The sequence below is a fragment of the Rosa chinensis genome, chromosome 4 (genome assembly GCF_002994745.2).
Source record: "Rosa chinensis cultivar Old Blush chromosome 4, RchiOBHm-V2, whole genome shotgun sequence".
Classification (NCBI taxonomy): domain Eukaryota; kingdom Viridiplantae; phylum Streptophyta; class Magnoliopsida; order Rosales; family Rosaceae; genus Rosa; species Rosa chinensis.
Window position 1 is genome coordinate 42097314 of NC_037091.1, and position 23071 is coordinate 42120384.

Here is a 23071-nt window from a genome sequence, read left to right on the forward strand (position 1 = left end):
GTTCAAGCCGGGGATTGAGGGTAACTTTATAATTCACACAAAATAAAACAAAACTAAACTAACTAAAGCACAAAACAAATAACAAAACTAAGAAAAAGAAAAACGTCAAAGAGGGAAAAAGATGGCAAGACAAGATGGGCATAGAAGGGTGCGTTGCAATCCTAAGTTGAAACAGATTTGGGGTTTTTATATTCCTACGAAAACAAAAGGAAAATAAGAAAGCAATTTCAATTTTAAGTTGAAAAACAATATGGAGAAGACGTTAGAGACTCGGAAATCCACCACCAATTACTTTCGAACAATGTTAAGTTAACCTAGTTTCAATTACTAAGGTGTGAACAGAAATCAACCAAGAAACAAGTCGGAGCAGATCATGTCCCTTATTAATGTTTCCCTAATTACTTAGTCTACGTGAACGCACAATAGCTAAGCCTATCAAACATGCAATCAAGTTATAGAACGCTATCCTATCAACAACACATATAATGTCAACATATTTGAAGCATTAAGATCTCATGGAAACGATTGATTATAGAGTTGCAGTCTAGTGTGGAACACCTACCTAGCATGCTCTTCTAGTTGTTTAAAACATCAACTTTTGTTCAAAGCCTTGCATACTTGTGGATTAGAAAACAAGACGATTAGGTGAATTATTTTCTAAACCTAGCTCCAATTACATGCATAAATCCTATGTTGGCCACCATAAAACAAACACATGCAAAAGTTTTCAATCAATCAGAGATAAACAACCAATCCACACCACAGATCAAGAAACTAAATTTAAACAAACATATGTTCTACATAATTGGGGCTTCAAACCTCGCCCCTAACAAAGGTAACTAGCCACACATCGTCTTAAATTTAACAAATAAAAACATGAGTATCAGATTACAAGATAATAAAAACCGTAAAAGGGAGAGTATGAGAGCCACGAATTCACTTTTAGGCAGCCTTAGATGCAGGCACTCCTTCAAGATAGGGCACGGCAGGAGCTTGATGGAAGTGGATGGTGAATTGCACGGTTTTCCTTCTTGAAGACTTGGGAATTTTTGAGACTTTATGTGCTAGGGTTTGGGAGCAGAAGATGGCGCTGTAGGATGGTGCTTTTCAACGTGTTTAGAGCCTCTATATATATAGAATACACAGCCCAAGTTTCCTTTTCCAATTCTGCTTTGAAAGCCTCTCCTAGTTGCTTGAGGATTACTCTACTTGGTGCATAATTAAATGATTTTCAAGCCTTAACAATCTTCCCAAAATCTTGAGGGATCATTCTAGGACTCTCCTTCATATTTGCAGCAGCAATAACCTCCCAAAAATGCCCTGGAAATCCGTCCAAAGAAGAATTCTGCAAAACCGTCCTGTTTTGACTAGGATTCAATTTCTGACTCTGAAGATTCCTTCTTGGACAAGGAACGACTTCGTCTTGACAAGTTTCTGGATGGTTCTTGACTCCCACGTGTTCTATGACATCATATCTTCTATATTAATGAACAAAATTCTGGAAAAACTCCAAGAAAATCGCCGGAAAAGATCTCCCAAAAAGCTTCGTGAAAAGCTGACAGTTTCTGCCTTATCAGGAAGCATACTTCGACTTTGACTTCCTACTGCCTCGTTGACACTTCTGACAAGTTCTTTGGCTGTAATTGAAGTATAACATGATTTCTTCAAGGATCGCTGGCCCTTTCTGCAAAGGTACATCTGGAAGGGTGCAAGAATTGCTCCTCAATACGGTTCCCAGAAAGCTGATTCTGAAACTGCAGTTTCTGCTTTGCAGCAACTGTTTTGCATAGGCCTGGGACAGTGAACCGGAAAACCGGCAGATCCGCACCGAACCGCACCGAAAAACCCGGTTCGGTTCGGTTTTACAACATATGCGTTTACATGTTTTTCAGTTCGGTTCTTGGTGATCCCTTCTCGGTTCGGTTCCGGTGCTTCTATTTAAAACTCACTTGGAACCGAAATACAGATGTCATAGTACAAGTGGATAATAGGGCCGAGCTTATTCCAGTAACATACACCTCTTCTCATGTGATCAGAACCAACTTAAGGATATGCGATCAGTAATTCTCCATCTCATATCCATATCCTTTCGATCGAAACCTAACATCTCAGTCTCTCTCTCTCTCAAACCTGCTGCTTCAAACATGAAGCCCCAATTTCATCTCAGTCGAAACATGAAGCCCCAATTTCATTGATCAAAAGTTCAAAACCTAACATCTCAGTCGAAAATCGAAGGTAAAAGCCTAACATCTCAGTCGAAAGTCGAAACCCAACATCTCAATCGAAACATGAAGCCCCAATTTCATTGATCAAAACCCAGATGAGGGTCTCGCTTCTCTCAAAGTCTTGAACCCAGAAACTGGTAAGCTCGTTGTACACTCCATCTCTCATGGATCTGCAATCGATCTGCAATTTCACTTTTTCAATTATCACAGGATGATTATCATTAATTCCTCTTTAATTATCACAGGATCTGTAATCGATCTGTGCTGTTCCAGTGATTTCTTCCCATTTCCGACTGACAAATCTCCAGCGTCCAGCGACACAGCCCTTGATTTATTCCCGTGAGCTCCTCTTAACTGAAATTGCGGTATGGTTTAATTTGTATGGAGGCTTTGAGCTTATTTGTGGTATGGTTTAATTTGTATGGAGGCTTTGAGCTTATTTGTGGTTTGGTTTAATTTGTATGCAGACCGACATGGATTCAATAATGGTCCCTGTAAATGGAAGTGGAAGTGGAACTGGAAGTGAAGAATCAGGCGGGTCTCAGAAGAATGCGAAGGAAGTGCCTATTCCTAAATCGAAGAAGACAAAGTCTGCTGCAATGAAGAGGAAGAGGAAAAGTAGAGCTATTGTGACAAGAGAGAGGTCCCAGGTCTGGCAGCATTTCACCAAGGAAGATCATCCTATCATCGAGACTATTGATGGAAAGGAAACTGTTGTCGGGAATACGAAGAGGGCACAGTGTAAGTATTGCCCTACTCATCTTGCTTGTCATTCTACTAACAATGGTACTAGCAGCCTTAGAAAACACATTGAGCAAGTTTGCACTGGATACCCAGGTAGAACAGATTTAAGTAAGGGTCAGACTCATCTGAACTTCGATGGGTCTGATGATGTTGTTTTAAAATGGAGTCAAGATAACTGTGTCATAGCTGCAACTGAAATGATTGTAATTGATGAACTCCCATTTAGTGCCATTGAAAGACTGGGATTTAGAAGGTTCTGTAAGGTAGCAGTGCCTAACTTCACCATTCCCTGTAGGAAAACCATAGTGAAAACCTTTTTGGGGATGTATGATGCAAAGAAGGCAGAGCTGAAGAATGAGCTAAACAACCATTGTGTGTGTTTGACGACCGATACTTGGACATCGGTTCAAAACATAAACTACATGGTTATTACAGCTCATTTCATAGATAATGGATGGAGAATGCACAAGAGGGTGCTTAACTTCTGTCTAATTCCAAACCATCAGGGAAATACCATAGGTAAGATTCTTGAGTGTTCTTTGTTGCAGTGGGGAATCAAGAGGGTTTTAACCATTAGCGTAGATAATGCCTCAGCCAACAAGGTGGCGATTGATTACATTAGGAAGAAATTGTGCAATCTTGATCAGCAACAAGTATTGGGAGGGCAGTTTCTACATGTGAGGTGCTTGGCTCACATTGTGAACCTGATCGTTAAGTCGGGTTTGCATATTTTGGACAAGTCTATTGCTAGCATTAGGAACGCAGTTCGCTATGTTAGAAGCTCACCATCTAGGCTTGATGCTTTTAAGGTTTGTGTCGAGAATGAAAATTTGGACAGCAATAAAGTTTGTGTTTTAGATGTTCCAACAAGGTGGAATTCCACCTACATCATGTTGGATACTGCATTGCAGCTGAAACGGGGGTTTGATAGGATGGCTGAGGAGGAGGATTCGAAGTGGAGATGTTACTTCGATGAGAATGAGGAAGAATATGAGGAGGATGAAGAGATTTTTGTTGAAGCAAGGCAGCGAAACTCAACGAAAAGGATAGGGCCACCTAATGAAGCAGATTGGGACAAGGCTGGTGTTTTTGTGAGGTTTTTGAAGGTTTTCTTCGATGTAACAGTGAGGGTGAGTGCAACAAACCACCCTACTGCACCCAAAGCCTTCCATCACATGGTCACAATTGAATCTGAAATTGAGGACTTGTGTATGCAGCCATATTCATCAGATGGAAGTGAGTCTGAAAAGGTTCTGTTTCAGATGGCAATGAAAATGAGGAGCAAGTACAAGAAGTACTTTGGATCCTTAGATGACTGTAACCAGCTGCTGCTGGTTGCTCTAGTCTTGGATCCAAGGTATAAGCTATTAAACTTCCAAAGAGTTTGCCAAAAATGTTGTTGTTCGATGATGAAACAGTGAAGAAAAAATCCGGAGAAGTGAAGGACTTGGTGACCAGATTAACAGATTTGTATGCTTCTACATTTGGTACTCAAAGTAGCCAAAAAGGCAGCAGAGTGGCGGAATAAGTTACTGGCAGCAGCAGCAGCAGTAGTAGCAGCTATCGTTCCAAAAATGTTAGTGGGAAGATGGCTGAACTTCTTGAGGATTGGGATAGGGAGTTAGAAGAAGGTGATGCAATTGTTGTAGGCCATGAAGTAGATAGATATCTACTTGACCCCATTGAAAAGCCTCCTAAAGGGACTGATTTCGAGATATTGACTTGGTGGAAACTTAATGGAAGCAAGTATCCCAATCTGCAATTAGTTGCTAAGGATGTTTTAGCAATTCAAGTCTCCACCGTGGCATCCGAATCATGCTTCAGCACTGGCAAGAGAGTGATTGATCCACATCGGAGTTCATTAACTCCTAGATCTGTGGAGGCCTTAATTTGCCTCCAAAATTGGCTAAAGTCTGATAGCATTCAAGGCCTTGAATACACTCCTACCCCTGAGGAAATGGTGTGGCTTGAATCTATTGAGAAAGGTAAAATATATATATATATATATATAAATGTTAAACTATGATGTTTACTGCCTCTTTTATGCTTACTGAATACTAAGTTACTGCCTCTTTTGTGTATAAATGCAGAACAAGAGAAAGAAGAAAGAGAAAAAAGAGAGAAACGTGATGCAGAGAAGGCAGCGAAGGCAGCAAAGGCCCCAAAGCCCCCAAAGGTCCCAAAGGCACCAAGACTGCACAAGAACTCTGATGCAGCAAAAGCAGCCAAAAAGTAAACTTCAAAGAATGTAAGTGTATATTCATGTTGTGCAATTATGAGTTTGTGCTAGTTGCTATATCATTTAAAGGTGTCTTGCAATTATGAGTTTGTGCTATATATGCCGAAGAATGCATATTTCATTTGCTATGAAGCTATGAATGATTGACTGTAGATTTCTGTGAAATGTGTGTGTCTATGAAACTATGAATGATTGGATGTAGATTTCTGTGAAATACTGAGTTACTGCCAAAAGTATGAATGCAGGTTTAAGGTTTCTGTTTTGTGCATGAATACAGGTTTCTTTTTTGAAAAGAAAGTATGAATGATTGAATGAATGTTTCCGTTTTCTGTATGAATGCATGGTTTCTATTTTGCAAAAAAAAATAGTATGAATGCAGGTTTCTGTTTTGTGCAAGAATCCAGGTTTCTGTTTTGAAAAAAAAAGTATGAATGATTGAATGCAGGTTTGTGTTTTGTGTATGAATGGATGGTTTCTATTTTGAAAAAAGAAAAGGATGAATGCAGGTTCAGACGTTCAGTTACTACTTACTAGTGTGTTGTGAAAGAATTGAAAAGTGTGTTCATATTGAATGTAGGAAACTTAGGTTGTTTGCTAGGAGGGTTATTCATAATGAATATTGAATGCAAGAAACGATGGTTATTCATAATGATTTTGCATTATTGCTTGCGTCTTGATTAATATTGAGCGTCTTGATTTCAGGCTTGTGGAAATATTGAAGTTGGAGATCTGCTTGTTGTCTTGGAGATCTGCCTGCTACCTTGCTGCATTCCAACTTCAAGATTCAAATCATGAATTTAACTTATTCGCTTAATGTCTTTTCTATTTTTCATCTAGGCTTGCAAACCTTCAGTACTTTCACTACTTTGGATGTTTGGATAATTGGATTTGTTGGTTAATTGTAACTTTGCAATTTGTTAAGTTTGAACTTTGATGTTTGAAATGGCTGTAACTTAAGGTTCACTTGCAAAAGTGAACAAATTTATATTTCTAATGTCTTTGCACTATGAAAGTTTTTATGCAGTCACTTATTTGTGTCATGTAGAAACGGTTCCAGGCAGGAAGAACAAGTTCTTAAGGAACCGAAAATAGGCAAGAACCGAACCGTTTAGAGTCGGTTCGGTTCGAAAACGGTTCCAGAAATTTGTTACCAAAACCGAACCGATTATGAGAGTTATGTTTCCTTCTCGGTTCCACACTTTTTGCTCACGGACCGACCCGATCCCAGGCCTAGTTTTGCACAACGATTTCCGTGGATTTCCCTTGTAATTTCTGGCTAAATGGTTGATCAAACTCAGTCCTCTGCATCAGTACTTCATGATCCATGGCTTCCTTGCTCCCTTTCAGCTCTTATTTCTCTTGAATCACTCCACGAACTACCTAAAAAGAAAAAGAAGTTAAAACTGACTTTTTAAAGGAAATAGCTAAGAAAAGTATAAAGGTTTCAATTATATTTATCGCATTTTATGCTCCTATCATACAACCCTACGATTATGTGCATAAGTATGCTCAAAAGGTAAGGACGTATGATATGATTTTATTGCTCATAGACGGATTTCAATGACCATTGTAAATTCAATGCGATCAAAATATTTTCTTTATATGATTACACGAGGGCCTGAAGTTCCTCAAAGATTGTGTAGTGGCAAAATTGCGATATGAAGTCTCATAAATTTATACAATTACGAGGGCCAGAAGATCCTTAGAGTTATATAATTGGGTATATGAACTCACATATTTATAATCCCCAATAATTATAAGAGGGTTGGAAGTTCCTCAAATTATTTTAGTATTGGGGTTCCCTCCTCCATACGACAATGTGAATTTGAAGTTCAATTTTGAACACTTGGTTAAAGCTAGAAGCTATGTACGTTCTCCACAAGATAAAATTATGTACTTGTGTGATTAGAGGAGAGAAAAAAGATGATCATTTTGTGAAGTTAAGCAGACTAGAAGTTCTATGTAATTTCTTCATTAATCACTACTAAAAAAAACTTCAATTGCGACGGCAGTTTGCGACGGCAAATAAGCATTTTGCCGTAGCAAATACTTTTCGCGACGGCAAATTGAGCATTTGCGACGGAAATGTTAGCGTTGCAATAGGTGGCGTCACAAGATCCATTTGCGACGGTAAATTTCCGTTGCAAAAAGTATTTGCGACGGAAAACTGTTGCCGTCGCTTCAGTTATTATTTTGCGACGGCGATTTGCTACACAAGCTTCCGTCGCAAAGTCCTCATCAGGGTAGTCCATGTGGAGGTATTTGTGACGGCTATGATGCCGTCGCAATGTATACATTTTCAAAATAACCGCCAAAACCTTACCGCCAAATTTGTTGCTACGGTTAGTTTGCCGTCGCAAATACATTTATATTTTTTTATTAATTTTTTTTAATAAATAGATAAAATTATATATTTTCATACCAATTGCGACGTTGAAATCGCCATCGCAAATGCCAATTTTATTTATTTATTATTATTTAGCCCATTTCCACAAAATTAAACAAATGAATAATAATAATAATAATAATAGTTAAGATATTAAATATTTGGATCTATTAAATCAAATAAGAAATTAACATTAATTCATGAATAATATACTTAAACATATCCTTTGACTCGTTGTACCATATTCAAATACAAACACTAAAGTGAAAATAATGTCATTTGTAAGTATTGAACATTATAATAAGCACTCTTAAAATAAAACAACAATTACAAGTGCATCATTTTACTTTGTCATTTTGTGAGCTTTGCACTTGCTTTCATTTGCTTTGCTCTTTTTGCCATGAGAACCTGTAATATCAACATATAAAAACCAATGTTAGCTTAATGTCCAATAGGCAAGATAGACAACAAATTGCACACTCTTTCATGATGGTTTCTGTACAAACAAAACCAATTAAAAACATTAAGACATTAATGAACCTCAATCAATAGTAACAAATAGTCAAAACAACCAACCCTCATATATTCAAAGATCATCTCAATTCAATATCATCTTTAGCAAGTAGTATAACACAACTAGGGGCTGTTAACAATAATCTATCATAACCAAAACAATGAAAAGCCTTTCATGAAAGGAAAAGAAAAGCAACACCTATTAATATGGCTTCAACGAAAATAGTCACATGAAACTAATCAAATCCACAAACCAGATAATGAAGCATAATCCAAAAAGTCCATCTAAATTTTAAAAACCAAACCACAAAACAGTTTCAAAAACACAGCTTAGAACATATCTTCCTACATCATTCACATATGGCTTTATAACTTTCATAGCCTCATCTGAAAATACTTTTTCTTTACTCAAACTGTAAATTTCAAAAAGGCAAAATCAAGCTGACCCAGTAGTAAATCAACTTGAACGAACTAACAATCTTAAAAAAAAAAAAATCACAGATCTAATCATACTCAACAACCATACAGCAAAAACAAGTTCATCAATATCCTTCGGTGAAAACCACAACAAGCTACAGAGCTCAAAGTTACAAACAAATACATAATCAAACATTTGCAACACAAACATAACCAATTTCCAGGTGAAAGGACACAAAAAATCATAAGTATAGACCTCAATAACTAGCCTGAAACAACAACCATTTGCAAGCAAGCGAATTATAACTCATGTTTATGATAATGTCAAGCATCAACTAGAAATACAATATGTAAGAGCAATATAAAAAATTAATATAAGAAGATTGTTGCAATTGCCTAAATTTATAAGAGAATTACCCTTTCAGATCCATTTTGTGAAGGGGATGTTACTAGAGAATTCTGCTCCAACAATGGCTGGTCACTATTTGCATTCGGAGTTATTGCATCTCCTATAGACTCCCTCAAAATTTCATGCCCGCTAGTTGCATCAGCAACCTAAGAAATATATAATACATATATATACACATTATTAATTTAAGTTAGTGCAAGTAGTAATACAATTGACAAAAGTCTAATTTATAAACCATATATCTGCATATTAAGTTTGTACTCAACCTGTCTAGGAGTCTCTGTGCTACTGTCCTTATTCTGCAGAAAATCAATTCAAGCATGTAGTTGCTGAAGCTGCAGTTGAAACTCTTGACGCACTTGTTCAGTGATTTTTTGTACGAGATCATCTGTGCTTTGAGATATATTTGATTCCTTTGGATATACTAGATTACGAGGCACACCAGCTCCAAAAGTACGACAATACCCATGACCATCATCTCCCATCAAATAGTGGAAAATTCGATCTTTAACACTAGTCAAGTTCTGATCCTCCTCCGACTCCTTTCTAAGTTTCTCCTCATATGATTTCTGCATTACGCACATTTAAATAACAGTAACTGAACAAACTAACTAAAATTAATAATAATCACAAATGAATTTGATATACACATATATAGGTGTGTGTGTGTAAGCATCAAAAACTGTGGTTTACAATGAACTCTTGCACAAGGTGATCATTTAAGTCACGTGTTCTCTTCCAGACACTAAACTTATCAACTGGTTCTCCAGCTTTTTCCATCTGTTGAATAAAATTTTGGTCATGTTTCAATTATAGAAAGCAATTTATGGGATTAAAGAAACAATGATCCAAACATCTGAAATTAGTACCTCATATCGCACTTGGGCAAAATGCTTTCTACCTGTCTTGTGACATGGGCCACGCAGCTCTCGGTTTATTGAATTTCTTTCTGCTATCACCTGCAACATTTTCAAATTCAAGGTGTTAAAATAACTTGTGAAGCTCCCCATACATATGTACTTAGTTGTGTATTTTACCTTTGCATCCTCACTACTCCAATATGCAACAAGCTCAGACCATTGCTCTGCAACAATATGCGGAGGATTTTTAGAACTAAGTTCAGGATCGTCCTTATTGGGCACATAGTGAAACGATTTTGTTTTGCTCTTATGGTCCTTCCAAAGCAAATTACAATTTTCCAAGCAAACTGATTTATAGCCTTCAGGGACTTCCACCAAGTTTTTCTACAATTAAGATAACATTAGTGCCATACAAGAAATTCACACATGTAACAAATAGTAGTATTGATTTTCATGTACCTTAACCTCTTCCCAAATTTCTTCCTTCACATCATTACCGACTTTCTTCCAATCAAGAATATTTAGTGGAACTCTATGGCCATTTCGTACTATCTGACCCAATTGTGACTTAAGCTGACCTGCCCTTTCTCCCACCGGCTGGAAATTGATTCCATTAAATTGAACATGTACTTTGACACCTGTATTCCACTCTGGAATGCCTTTGCTCTGTCCTCGTGTGACTTTACTTGTTGGCGTATTGATTTGCTCTTCCACTATTCAGATATGACATTAACATATATAATATTATGAGGAGGCAGGACAATAATTTTTTCCTTAATTTAATAAGTATAAATGGGTATACCTGCTGGTGCTGGAGGAGGTAGCTGTGCTGATTCGTTTGCGCTGCGACCTGTGCTTCCAGAACGTGATGAAGTTTCTTCCAAGAGTTAAGACATGGTACGAGGTCGGCCTCCTTGTCTTGTTCTCTTCATCTTAATGACCTGTACTTAGACATGAAACAAACCATAAACATAAATATGAACATAAAGTAGCACCTATCATTCTGATAATGCACAAAAAATGCATAAACAGACCCTGTTAATATTAATTAGTGGATATTATATTACAGCAATAGTGACATTATTTTCCATTCAAATACACAAAAGAAAAGAAAACATAAATGATCTCATTCGATCATTCTGAATCATTCAAAGCTGCTAATTTTCATCAACTTCCAGCAACATATATGGGTCAGCTTCAGGGCAACCATCAGCATCAGATAACTCTATTGCAGGGGATATGACAACAGTTAACCAATCTTTCTCCAATGGATCAGGAACATAATAAACTTGATGTGCTTGGGATGCCAAAATGAAAGGTTCATTACCCACTCGATCATGTTTGTACAACAAATGCTTAAAGTTGACCAAAGTGTACTCAAAACAGTCATGTTTTGTCCCTAATGCAGTGTCAATCCAATCACACTTAAACAAGTCAAATTTTAAATCTTCTAAGTAACTGATTTTGACAATATCAATCAATTGTCCATAGTAAGCCAAATGATCAACACGAGGATGCTTGTCATTCCGACTAGCAACACTCATGGTACCTGCCTTCAAAGTTACACCACTATTCTGTGTTTCCTTTTGATCATCAAGTTTTTTAACACGAAAGTTGTATCCATTCACTTTATATGAATTAAACTTCACTGCTTGATCACTAGGTCCTTTTGCTAATACACTGATTTCTAAAGGCACAGCTGCAGTACTTGTGTTTTCCAAGTTTTTGACCTGTTCACCACCAAAACTAATTAATAAGTGAAAATACTAATGCAAGTCTGAACTCATAAGTATTTAAGAACACTTTCAACATACATGATCGAAAAGCCATGTATGGAAGCTGTCAAAATGGATACGTTGAATTTGATGATCATCAGCACGAGGGTTCTGGCTTCTAAGGACAGCAATATGTTTTCTATTTAAGTCAGAAACTAGCAAGTTAGAATCAGATGTAAGGATAAGGAAACAATGTTTGTAAGCAAAGGGATATAATGTAATTATAATTTGTTGACAAGTTAGTGAGACCACATACCTTAAGTAAGGTGTGACAACATCCGTATGGAACAAGATCCATCTATGAGCCTGTACCCATTCAATGTTGGTAAGCTTGAATTTAATCCCATGTTTCTCCCCATCACCATCCTTGTTCCTCTTTGGTCGATTTGACTTGGTTTCCACATCATTTAGATAAAGAGAATAGCAATGCATACACTCTGCCATCAAGTAACCTTCGGCAATTGAAGCTTCTGGATGAGCTCGGTTACGCACATATTCTTTCAAGGTAAAGAGATACCTTTCAATTGGGTACATCCATCGAAACTGAACAGCACCACCAATAAGTGCTTCCTCCGCCAAATGGATAGGTAAATGCTCCATTACATCAAAGAACGAGGGTGGAAATATTTTTTCCAGCTTACAAATTGTTAACACAATTCCCTCTTGTGCTTTTTCCAAGTCTGCTGAACAGTTTGTTTTTTAGCACAATTGCTTAAAAAAATTGCCCAAATCAATCAATACTTCAACCACATTTTTGGGCAAGGATTTTCTTATAGCTAATGGGATCAACTCTTGAACAAGAATGTGACAATCATGGCTCTTTAAACCTCCCATGGTCCTATCTTGCAAACGCACACGTCGCGAAATGTTAGAGGCATGCCCATCTGGTGCTCTATATTCATGAATTACATTTAGAAATAAGTCTTTGCCATTGTTTTTCATCTCAAACTCTGCATCAGGTGCCTTGGGTTTACCAGATTCATCAATCTTCAAATGCAAATGATTTTTAATGTTCATTTCTTGCAGATCCCGTCTAGAATTCAAGTTGTCCTTACTTTTTGCATCTCCTAATATGGTCCACAATACATTGTCACAAACATTCTTCTCTATATGCATCACATCAAGATTGTGACGTATCAAATTGTGCTTCCAATAAGGCAACTCAAAGAAGATACTTTTTTTCTTCCAATTATGTGGTTTTCGTTTTTTTTTTCCATGAGCATCTACTTCTACAGCTGCTAGTTTTCTTTTCCTTGTTAGGAGATCCTCCCTTTTGTATTCAGTGACAATACCTTCAGATTCTATTTGTCTCAACAAATCAACTCCAGACAATGGGTTAGGCTTTGCTCTAAATTCAAGTTTAGCATTAAAATTCTTTCCATCCTTTCGGAACCTATGGCCATTGGGCAGCCACCGACGATGACCCCCATAAGAATGCTTCTTACCATTACTCAACCAACAAGAGTCAATTTCTGAGTTGCAACATGGACAAGCATACTGACCTTTTGTACTCCACCCGGACAGATTTGCATAGGCCGGGAAATCATTAATAGTCCACAATAAGGAAGCATGCAATGTAAACATTTCATTGCTTGATGCATCCCATGTTTCTACACCTCTCTCCCATAATTCTAGCAACTCTTCTATCAATGGTTGCAAGTAAACATCAATCTTGTCACCTGGTCCTTTAGGACCATCAATAAGCAGTGACAAAAATAGAAATGGCTGCTTCATGCACAATGAAGGAGGTAAGTTATAGGGAAACACAATCACCGGCCAAGTGCTATGAACTATATTCATTGTCCTAAATGGGTTGAACCCATCAGATGCTAACCCAAGCCTCACATTTCGAATCTCATTAGAAAAGTCAGAATTCTTAGTATCAAAGTCTTTCCAAGCCATAGAGTCGGCAGGATGCCTAAAAACACCATCATTTTCTCTCTCTTCTGCATGCCATCTCATCAGTTTTGCTGTTTTTGATGACATAAACAGCCTTTTCAACCGTGGCTTCAGAGGAAAGTATCTAACTTGTTTTACTGCTTTTTTTTTAGATTTGCTAGTTCCAACATCAGCTGTAGAGTCTTTTTTGTCTTCCCATCTAGACTTCTTGCATACTTTACATTCATCAAGGTTTATGTCATCATTTCGGAACAACATGCAGTTGTTCCTACATGCATCCCAAGTTTGATAGGTGAAACCTAAATCTTTTGTTATCTTTCTAGCCTCATAGTAGGACTTGGGAAGTAACACACCCTCTGGGAAAGCACTAGCCAAGTTCTTGAGTAACCCGGTGAATGATTTATCTGACCATCCATGTAACACTTTATTATGCATCATTCGAACAATGAATGATAACGCAGTAAAGCGTTTACAGCCCGGATATAGTGGAAGTTGTGCACCTTCCAACAGCTTTAAAAAATGAGAAGTAGTTTGATTTGGGCCAACTTGGGGAGCATCTGATGGAGGATCATCAGTTTCACCCATATTTGGAATGCCCATAGCTTCATGCAGCATTTCAAACATATCATCTTGGACATTTAAATCAACTTCGGTTTCTATTTCAGAGTTGGCATGGTTAGTAGCAATTGGAGATTCTCCATGGTAAATCCAATTCATATACTTTCTCAAGAACCCATTATCTTTGAGATGTTTTCGCACAGTTTCTTTGGGCAAATAGATGGGCCGATTGGAACATTTTCTACATGGACAGCTTATTAGTTCACTTTCATTCTTATTGGTGTATGCAAACTTCAGAAAGTCTTCATAACCATCAATAACCCTCTTTGACCATCTGTTGCCTAAGTTTATCCAACTCTTATCCATAGTGAGATGCAAGTTTTCTAGATCAATCAAACAAAACATTGAGTCAAGTTTATGTATGTCAAAGGCTAAAGGTTTATTTATTATACATATTTGTGTTAATGAATTGTTCCATTATTTAGAAGTTTGTCTTGGTTTCATTAAGCTACATCAGAATATGTATGCATGTCTTGTGCAAGTTATATTTTACGTAAATTAAGTAATGTCTTTTTATTTAAGATAAACAAGTGTCAACTCTAAAAGACTAATGTACATCAATAAAAAAAAATAGCATAGCCATATTACATTGCCACAGATAAACTTAGTACTTCTTCCATAATAAATGAAAACAGAAGAAATATAAAAATGGGGATGAAGTACTAACCTGGTAATATCAAGCTCTTGACTTTGGGTTGCCAAAATTAATTGCAAATTTTGCACTGCTGACTTGAAGATGAGCAGCCTTTTTAACTAATGGATGTTTTAAACTGCAGCAGAAAATAAAATGAGTGTTGCTTGTCATTACAGAAGCACAATGAACAAAAAGCTACTACCCAAACAATTAAACTGGACCTATTGATTAAAATCCAAGAATGTAAAAATTTATCTATGACATTGTTGAGGCAACCATAAAAAGAAGAAGAGTCACGGTAGTATTACAATGATATAACCTACCGAATAGGAAACTTGAAAGCGTCCAGGTCTTGAAGTCAGAGATGGGAAGCGATTCCTAGTAAAGGAAAAAGAAACCGATTTAAAACTAGAGACCCTGTTGCTGCGTGTCTATCAACATTGAACCACAAGAACTGAATGTCAAGTACAACAAAAGACCATTGAATAATAACAAATATATGAACAGAATGTCATAATAACAAAAATGCATCTTGGATTGAATGTATAAATGAAGTTGTGAATGCAATGAAATCTATACATGATTCTGAAGAATTCTGAGATGAGAATTCTGAAGAAATTGTCTTGTTGTTTTCTTTAAGTTTTGTTTCTGATTCTCTATACTCTTTTGGACCCAGGTCAGGGGAAGAGTGAAGGAAAAAGGGTTTATCACTACAATTATTGCAATAAAGACATTACGGGCAAGATCCAAATCAAGTGCAATTCTTGCCCTGATTTTGACCTACGTATAGAGTGTTTCTCTATAGGAGCAGACCTGACATCTCATAAAAGCTATCACCCTTACCAAGTTTTTTTTTTTTTTAAACTGCAGCAGAAAAATAATATATTACTGTCCACAAAGATCAATTCATTCAACACCATTACATCGTAAAGATTTATGGCCCAAACTAAACTATAATGATTAGTGGAACTGAAGCAAATTTTTGATGTACATAGATTACAATTTTGGATGGAGGCATTAGGATTGATAAGAGGATAAGAAAGAAAAATCTCAATTACGTATCTGAAAAGGAATAGAATAGCTATATACAATAATACTTTCTTCTTTTTATTCTAATTCAAAGGTTCAACCTAGGTAATGCAGTATTGACTAACTCCCTAGAGTAACATTTAGATTTTAAGACCTTTCTTTTGAACAATTCCTATAGTTTTGGTGAGTATTGAACTTATAATCACAATTTAGCATCAAGTATGCAATTTTGAAGAGATAAGCTGAACAAACTAAATATATATTTGGTCTTTTACATTAAACTGTTGTTCAATTCTATATCTGAACAAATAATGCATGTTCTAAGCACACATACAAGAACACATTTAGATTGCTTGCTTGATCCATGAATATCAACTAAAAAGGGAATCTCATGAACCATCCCCCTAAAAAAGCACAAACAAGAATACGAGAACAAGGTTTCGAACAACCAAACACAATCCCCATATAATGCCTAATCTGAAGGCAATATAAAAGCTCTGCTCCAATCAATTGGTAGCATTTGACCAAAACATCCCAATAGCAAGGGTCATATTGACTAAGCTCAAGTTATAAATAATAAAGCATATCATATACGGTAAGTTTTATGTTCAATGATCAAATTCATGCAAAAGTAAGCAAGCCACACTTGTCCCAAAACTATAAAATCACAGTTGAAAAATCAAACCATTTTGTAGCCTGTGACCCAATGATGCAATTACCAATTCCAAGCTAGTCAATGAAACTAGAGAAATTTGGAGAATAGTGCAAAATAGTTTGCAACATAAGACTACTTCAGGCATAAGACTAGTCAAGGATGCCTATCTCTTGGTAGTTCCTAAAGGGGTAGTGAGACTGCCCTGTGACACCCGCAATCCCATCAAACCAATAGAACAACCTCTCAACCCATTAGGCTAGCATAAAGCTTAATAATAAGCTCAGTCAAATTGCGAGATGAGAATTGTACCCATCTAATTATAATTATATCAAATTGAGACTCTCGTATAGACTTGTAATGCCTACCCTCAACTGCCGTCCCATCACACCAGCTCAAGTTTTACTTATTCTGGAAATTAATTCAATTTCAGCAAGTCCTGCTCCAATCATTTGACTCGAACAAAACCCAAGAATATATAGAAACAACTCTAAGCTAACAATCAACCAAGTATCTATTGTTAACTAAGCAATCAACAAAACCAAATCGAGCCATAAACCCTAACCTAAATCCAATAAAATCTACAATTAACAGCAAAATAAAATGACGAAATCAAGTAAAACTACCTTGATGATTACTTTATAGGAGAAGAGGGCCTGCACACCATTGCCCAAATACCTCGGTAGGTTCTCGTTCGAGGAGCTGCAAAGCATACACAATCAAAAACCAAGATCCACAACCCAACCAGCTACCTCTTAAAGCTAGATCAACAGACTAGATCTTCTTCCCAATCACATCCCATACAGAGCCAAAATCAGAACATGAATACAACCAAGAGCGAAATTATACCAAAAGCTGAAAATGAAAGAGTCACATGTAAGCTGATGGTGAGAAGAAGATTCAGTTATCAGAATGTTTAGAACGACTGGGACGGTGAGGTTCCGGAGCTCAGAAAAAGGGTGATGTGTTGGGCAAGAGTGAGAAAGAGCGCGGTCATGTTTGAGACCTTGGGAAAAAGAGGGAAAAAAGAATTAGGGCTGAGTGTTTTGTTAGTAGGATATTTGGCCAAAAAAAAACAAAAGAAAAAACAGAGGGAAAATTATTTGGGTTACCGCCAAGAGTAATACGGTGACGTTTATATGTTGCCACGGCTTTCTTTCCGTCATGTTTTTTTTTTTTTTTTTAAGTACATATATAAATAAGTTTTGTGACGGCAAGAGGAAAAGGCGTCGCAATTGACTACAAATTTACTACGGCACATATTTTCCGTCGCAAATGATAAGCCTTAATCGCGACGGAACATTTTCCGTAGCAATAGGGTGTCAATTGCGACGGCAACTGTTGCCGAAGTAAAAAGGCGAAGCAATTGAAGTTTTTTTTAGTAGTGAATGGAACCAGAAGTTTCCACAGTTAATTTTATTGCATGGTTTATCTATTTATTTTTCTTCCCTACAATTTTCCTATTTTGTTATGTACTTTCGTAACAGTACTTATCTTTAAATTTTTTTTTTGTTACTCATACAGACTAGCAGTCCTATACCTTGAACATATGAATTTTGAATGTAATATTTTTGAACCAGAAGTTCAAAATTTCATAGCAGAACCTGAAGTTCTAAGAGTAAAGCTCAAACCTGAAGCTTTGAGTACAAAATATAAATTACTTAAAAGTGAACTTGAAGATTCACTTTAGTCACCTCGAGCCTGAAGTTTCGAGCACCAAATTTATTTGAACCCGAAGTTCAAATTACAAAATCTTAGAACTTGCAGTTCATAGAAAAAAATTCGAGCCTGAAGCTTCGATTACACATATAATTCATTCATAGTTTATTTGACTTTATGTCAACTCGAACTAGAAGTTTCGAGTAAATTTTCATATGTCGACTGATACATTTTTCTTATGCCTGCTTAAAGCATTCCACCTTAAAACCTGAAGTTCTAATTGTGCAAACTCGAGCCATAAGTCTCGAGTGAATATATAGACAATTTATCATAAAGTTTTAATCTGGGTCAACCTCAAACCTGAAGCTTTGAGGGGATTATTTTGACACCAAATTTAAAAATTAGCAGATATTTAACCGTTGGTTTATGACGAATGAGTATGAGTATACCCAAAATTTGTGATTGTAAATTTTTGTAATTAAAAGAGATCAGAACCTGTAGATCCTTGATCCTTAATTACATGTGGACTTGAAGTTCCTCAATGATCATACTGACTAGATGAGCACCTGAAGTTTCTCACTTATAAGTTATGGTCATGAAGCTTAAACTTGACATTTTGAATATATCATTTTGGCCAGAAGTTCAAAATGCATTTGATGTTAATCTACATCAAACAATAATGTAATAATTCAACATCATGTTTTAACTGTAGAACATGGACCAGGAGCTTCGTGTATATCCTATGAGATCCACCGTTCAATTCTTACAAATTTGTTTTGTGTCATCTTCAAACTTATGTTTTGAGTGACTTTCAAGCAATGCAATTTTATCCATGGTGTCCATAAAACATTATTAAGGCTTATGCTTATGAGACTAATATAACAACATCTCAAATCTTACATATCTGATTGATGGCTCCAGAAGAGCACACATTATTGTCCCTTTGCATTCTGTGCCTCCAATATTACTAGAGATGTATAATCTCCCCGTCTCATAGATCTCATTGTATAGTAAGAAAGCCGATTGACATGGCTATACCATGAAATGCCACCAGAAGTGGATCATGGCAAGAGAAAAATCAGGAGTCAATATAAATACTGTCCTAACATCCATATATGTGAGGAAATTGTAAATTGGGTGTGTGTGATGCCCCGGAAATTCGTATTTATTTTCCGAGGATTTTCCGGAATCTAATTTATGGTTGTTGGACGGTTTCGTGGCTCGTGGACGGAGCGGAAGTGGTTCGGACGAATTAATTATTCGAAAAGTATGACTTTAGGGGGGATTCAAGGTTGACTTTTGATATGTTGGGATTCTCCGAAAACTTCCTTCACGAAAGTTGTAGAGCGCGTCGATACGAGTTCGTGGACATGTGGAACGCGAGAATCAGAGTTCGTATGAGAAAGTTATGGCCATTGGAAAGAATTTCCATTTTAGTATAAATAGAAGTTTCCCGAAGGAGAAACTTACTATTTTCATTTGTTTCCTTTTCCGGAAACCAATTTCTTTCTCTCTCTCTTTTCTCTCGGCTGCTACCTTCAGAGTCGAAGTTTTTCGACTGACCCGACCCGGACCCGGTCGATCCGACCGGACGTTTCCGGCGAGCTCCGGCCATCTCCGGCGACGAAACTTTCCATACAGGATCGTCTCCGCCGTCTGGTGGTCCTTGTGGTGTTCTCTAGCACCAATTCTCGGTGGTAGCGGCGGTAGAAGGCGGTGCAGGTTGGTGTTTTCGGACCCGGCCGGAAAACACAACTCCGGCGACTTCATGGCTTCAACGATTCCTTGGTTGAGCTCAGAATAGCCTCGCCGATCGATCCTTGGTGGTTGTTTGGATCGATTCACGTGAAACTTCGATCAACTCGGATTGGATTACTGTTCACGGCTTGTGAGGTAGTTTTCGATCCCTTAGGCTTGTTTTCTGACTTCGAGCTAGTTATGAGAATTCACAAGCATGCTTAGATGAAGCTTTTTGATGTTGGGAGTTTTGTGAAATAATGAGTTTTTGGCCGGCGGCGGTGCACCACCTTCTGTGGTGGCGTTCCGGCGGTGTTCCGGCCATGTATGGGACTGTTTCTGGTATTATATATGTTCTACTCGTTGATACGAGCGTTTCGATATATAATATGCAAATTTTGGAGTTCGTATGGAATTGTTATGATTTTTGCAGTTTCATACCGATCGATTTATTTTATCCGTGAGGATTCGAGCGTCCGATCGACCTGTGGTTTGGTCACATCGATCGTGGGCGTATTCCGGAGACTTTGGGAGGTCTCGGATGTGGTTTTGCCTCGATTGGCGCCACTTTGGGGATTTTAGTTCAAAACAGGGGTTTCGGACTTAAATCATTTGTGGATTGTTGCTAAGTTGAAACCATAATGTGACCAGGTACTTGACGAGGTATCTTTGGACGATTGTTTTGTGGTGTGGCTACCTTGTTCTGTATTGAAGACGCAGCAGGAATTTTGAGGTGAGTAAATCTCGCGATATGTGTTATGAGACTAGTTACCATATTGTCTTGGAGTTATGGGATTAACTGTGACTTTAGATGGTATTAGTGGTATTTCTGAGTGGATGACTATGTGTGTATATATATATTATGGGGTATATATATATACATATGTACTCATGTATTAGTGGCTTCGTGGTGAATCTTTGTGATGATTGTCGTGTAAGACTTGTATAGGAGTATCTGTGTGATGAACCGATGACATCAATATGATGAATCTTTGTGATGATTGTCATGTAAAGCTTGTGTGTAGAAATATCTGTATAGCTTGTGTAGGAATAATTGTGTGATGATTGCTATCTGTGTGATGACTAGCAATGAATCTGTGTGATGATCGCTATCTGTGTGATGACCGACGATATCTGTGTGATGAATATGTGGGAGGATCGCTATCTGTGTGATGACCGGCTATATCTGTGTGATGATTAGTTAGATGATCGCTATCTTTGTGATGACTGGCGATATCTGTGTGATGATTGCTATCTGTGTGATGATTAGCAATGAATCTGTGTGATGATCACTATCAGTAGGATGACCGGCGATATCTGTGTGATGAATATGTGGGAGGATCGCTATCTGTGTGATGACTGGCGATATCTGTGTGATGATTAGTTAGATAATCGCTATCTGTGTGATGATCAGTAGGATGACTGGCGATATCTGTGTGACGATCAGTTGGATGGTCGCTATCTATGTGATGACCAGCGAAATCTATGTGATGATCGCTATCTGTGCGATGACCAGCGATATCTGTGTGAATCTATGTGATGATCCTTGAAATCTAGGTGATGATTAGTAGGATGATGGCTATCCGTGTGATGATCGATGAGATCTATGTGATGATCAGTGTGATGACAACTCGGTAGCGAAGTTAAATTGTTATTAAGTTAACAAAGATCGAGAGGACTGCTGTGATGGTTGGGGCTACCTATAGATGTCAGAATGTGGGATTACTATGGTTTGAATTGCTTGACTTAGTGTGACCTCCTGAACTAAATTATATGCAGGGGTTACCATGACTTGTTTTGCTTGTTTTGAATTGTGATTGCCTTGTTTTCGTCTTGATTTGATTGATTGATTGTTTGATTTATTTTGAAGACCATAGTGGTGACAATTGTGCTCTGTGTGAGGATAGGAAGGTGATTCATTGTTTCACCTTGATGTCATGTTGATGACAAGGTTTCCAGTGGGAAGGAAATGAGTGTGATCCTTGTGACTCACTGTTGTGCGTTGAGGGATTTTCAAACATTATCTAAGGAGGTTTTGTTTGACGGGAAAATTTGTGTAATGAGACGCTAGGTTGGGAATCTAGGCATGTAGTTTAGTCACCAATTGACTTATGTAGGCACGATATGGAAAATTATGGAATCAATGGCTGTAGGTGTGAGCTATGTGTTTATCGTGTTTAGGTTGAGGTGACTTAAGAAATGTGTTTTGCTTTGTGGTTTTGAGTTTACTTATACGAGCTTCATAAGCTTACCGGGTTTGTTGTGTGGCAACCCGGTGCACTATTCAATGGAATCGTGTAGGGGTTAATCTTGCAGGTCAGGGTAATCGTGGCTGAAGCTGAGGTGGCATGCTGGCAGCATTTCAGGTAGGAAGCAAATTTTTGTTGGCCTTGTCATTGTTATGACTTCCGATGTAGCAAAACTATGTGGAGCATTTAAGTTTTATTTTGTATTGATGGCTGAACGTTTCACGCATATATAATTATGGGGTTATATATATCAATTTTTATTTGTGTTAAAAATCAGGGGCGTGACAGTGTGTGTCGCCTATGGTACAGTATATGGTGGATGGTTATCAAGCCACTTTCGAAAGGGCACTGGTCAAATTAAATTGCATTGACTAGTAAGAACATTGAGATCATCACACATCCCTGATGTCTTTTGCTTACAATAAGCAACTTGAAAGCACTATTGTGCTACTCCATAGATTTATTGTATCCTTTTGAGTTCCCATTGAAACTAAATGTTTCTTAATCCGATTATCTAGGAACCTGATGTTCCTTAAGAGGTTGTTATAAATTGAAAAAAATTGAAACCTCAAGTTTCTTGGATCTCCAATTATATAAGGGCCTGAAGTCCCTCCTCTTTATGACTACACATTTATATGTGACACAGAATTTGAGGTTCTCCACATGATAAAGTTACTTGTTCTTATGGATTGTAGTCTTTAACTCGAAATTTTCGAGTATATCATTTTGGCCAGTAGTTCAAAATGACGTTGGTCCATTCCAATTATCAGTATTTCACAATTAATGTTTACTGAAGCTAAGGTAACAAACATATCAAGAGTTGTAGATCTTGATCTATGGCTCCAAATGAGCTACTATCATGTTACCGAATTTGAAATATTGTTGCATTAATTGCATACTATATGGTTGGAGAAGACTTTATGCCATCGGATATATACTGTGTCAAATTTTCTGCAGTAAATTAAGGCATATGATGTCATGAACCTGAAGTTTCTTGAACCAAATACACTATTTTGGCATGACCGG

The 23071-nt window shown here is 37.3% G+C and overlaps 1 protein-coding gene and 3 long non-coding RNA genes across 4 annotated transcripts; all 4 read right to left on the reverse strand.

Annotated features, from left to right (window-relative positions):
- Positions 1 to 7877: 7877 nt before the first annotated feature.
- On the reverse strand, positions 7878 to 9852 carry LOC112200908. The gene is made up of 5 exons (XR_005810552.1): positions 9803 to 9852; positions 9627 to 9713; positions 9200 to 9502; positions 8942 to 9079; positions 7878 to 8002 (listed from the first exon to the last, which is right to left on the reverse strand). It is a non-coding gene; the product is annotated as an uncharacterized LOC112200908 (long non-coding RNA).
- Positions 9853 to 9862: 10 nt separating this feature from the next.
- LOC112200909 lies at positions 9863 to 10728 on the reverse strand. Its single transcript, XR_005810553.1, has 3 exons — positions 10596 to 10728; positions 10253 to 10506; positions 9863 to 10177 (listed from the first exon to the last, which is right to left on the reverse strand). It is a non-coding gene; the product is annotated as an uncharacterized LOC112200909 (long non-coding RNA).
- Positions 10729 to 12267: 1539 nt separating this feature from the next.
- Positions 12268 to 14184, reverse strand: LOC121052850. The gene has a single exon (XM_040518757.1). The coding sequence runs from the start codon at positions 14182 to 14184 to the stop codon at positions 12268 to 12270; it is 1917 nt and encodes a 638-aa protein (XP_040374691.1).
- Positions 14185 to 14358: 174 nt separating this feature from the next.
- Positions 14359 to 15093, reverse strand: LOC121053040. Its single transcript, XR_005810554.1, has 3 exons — positions 15043 to 15093; positions 14753 to 14855; positions 14359 to 14408 (listed from the first exon to the last, which is right to left on the reverse strand). It is a non-coding gene; the product is annotated as an uncharacterized LOC121053040 (long non-coding RNA).
- Positions 15094 to 23071: the final 7978 nt, after the last annotated feature.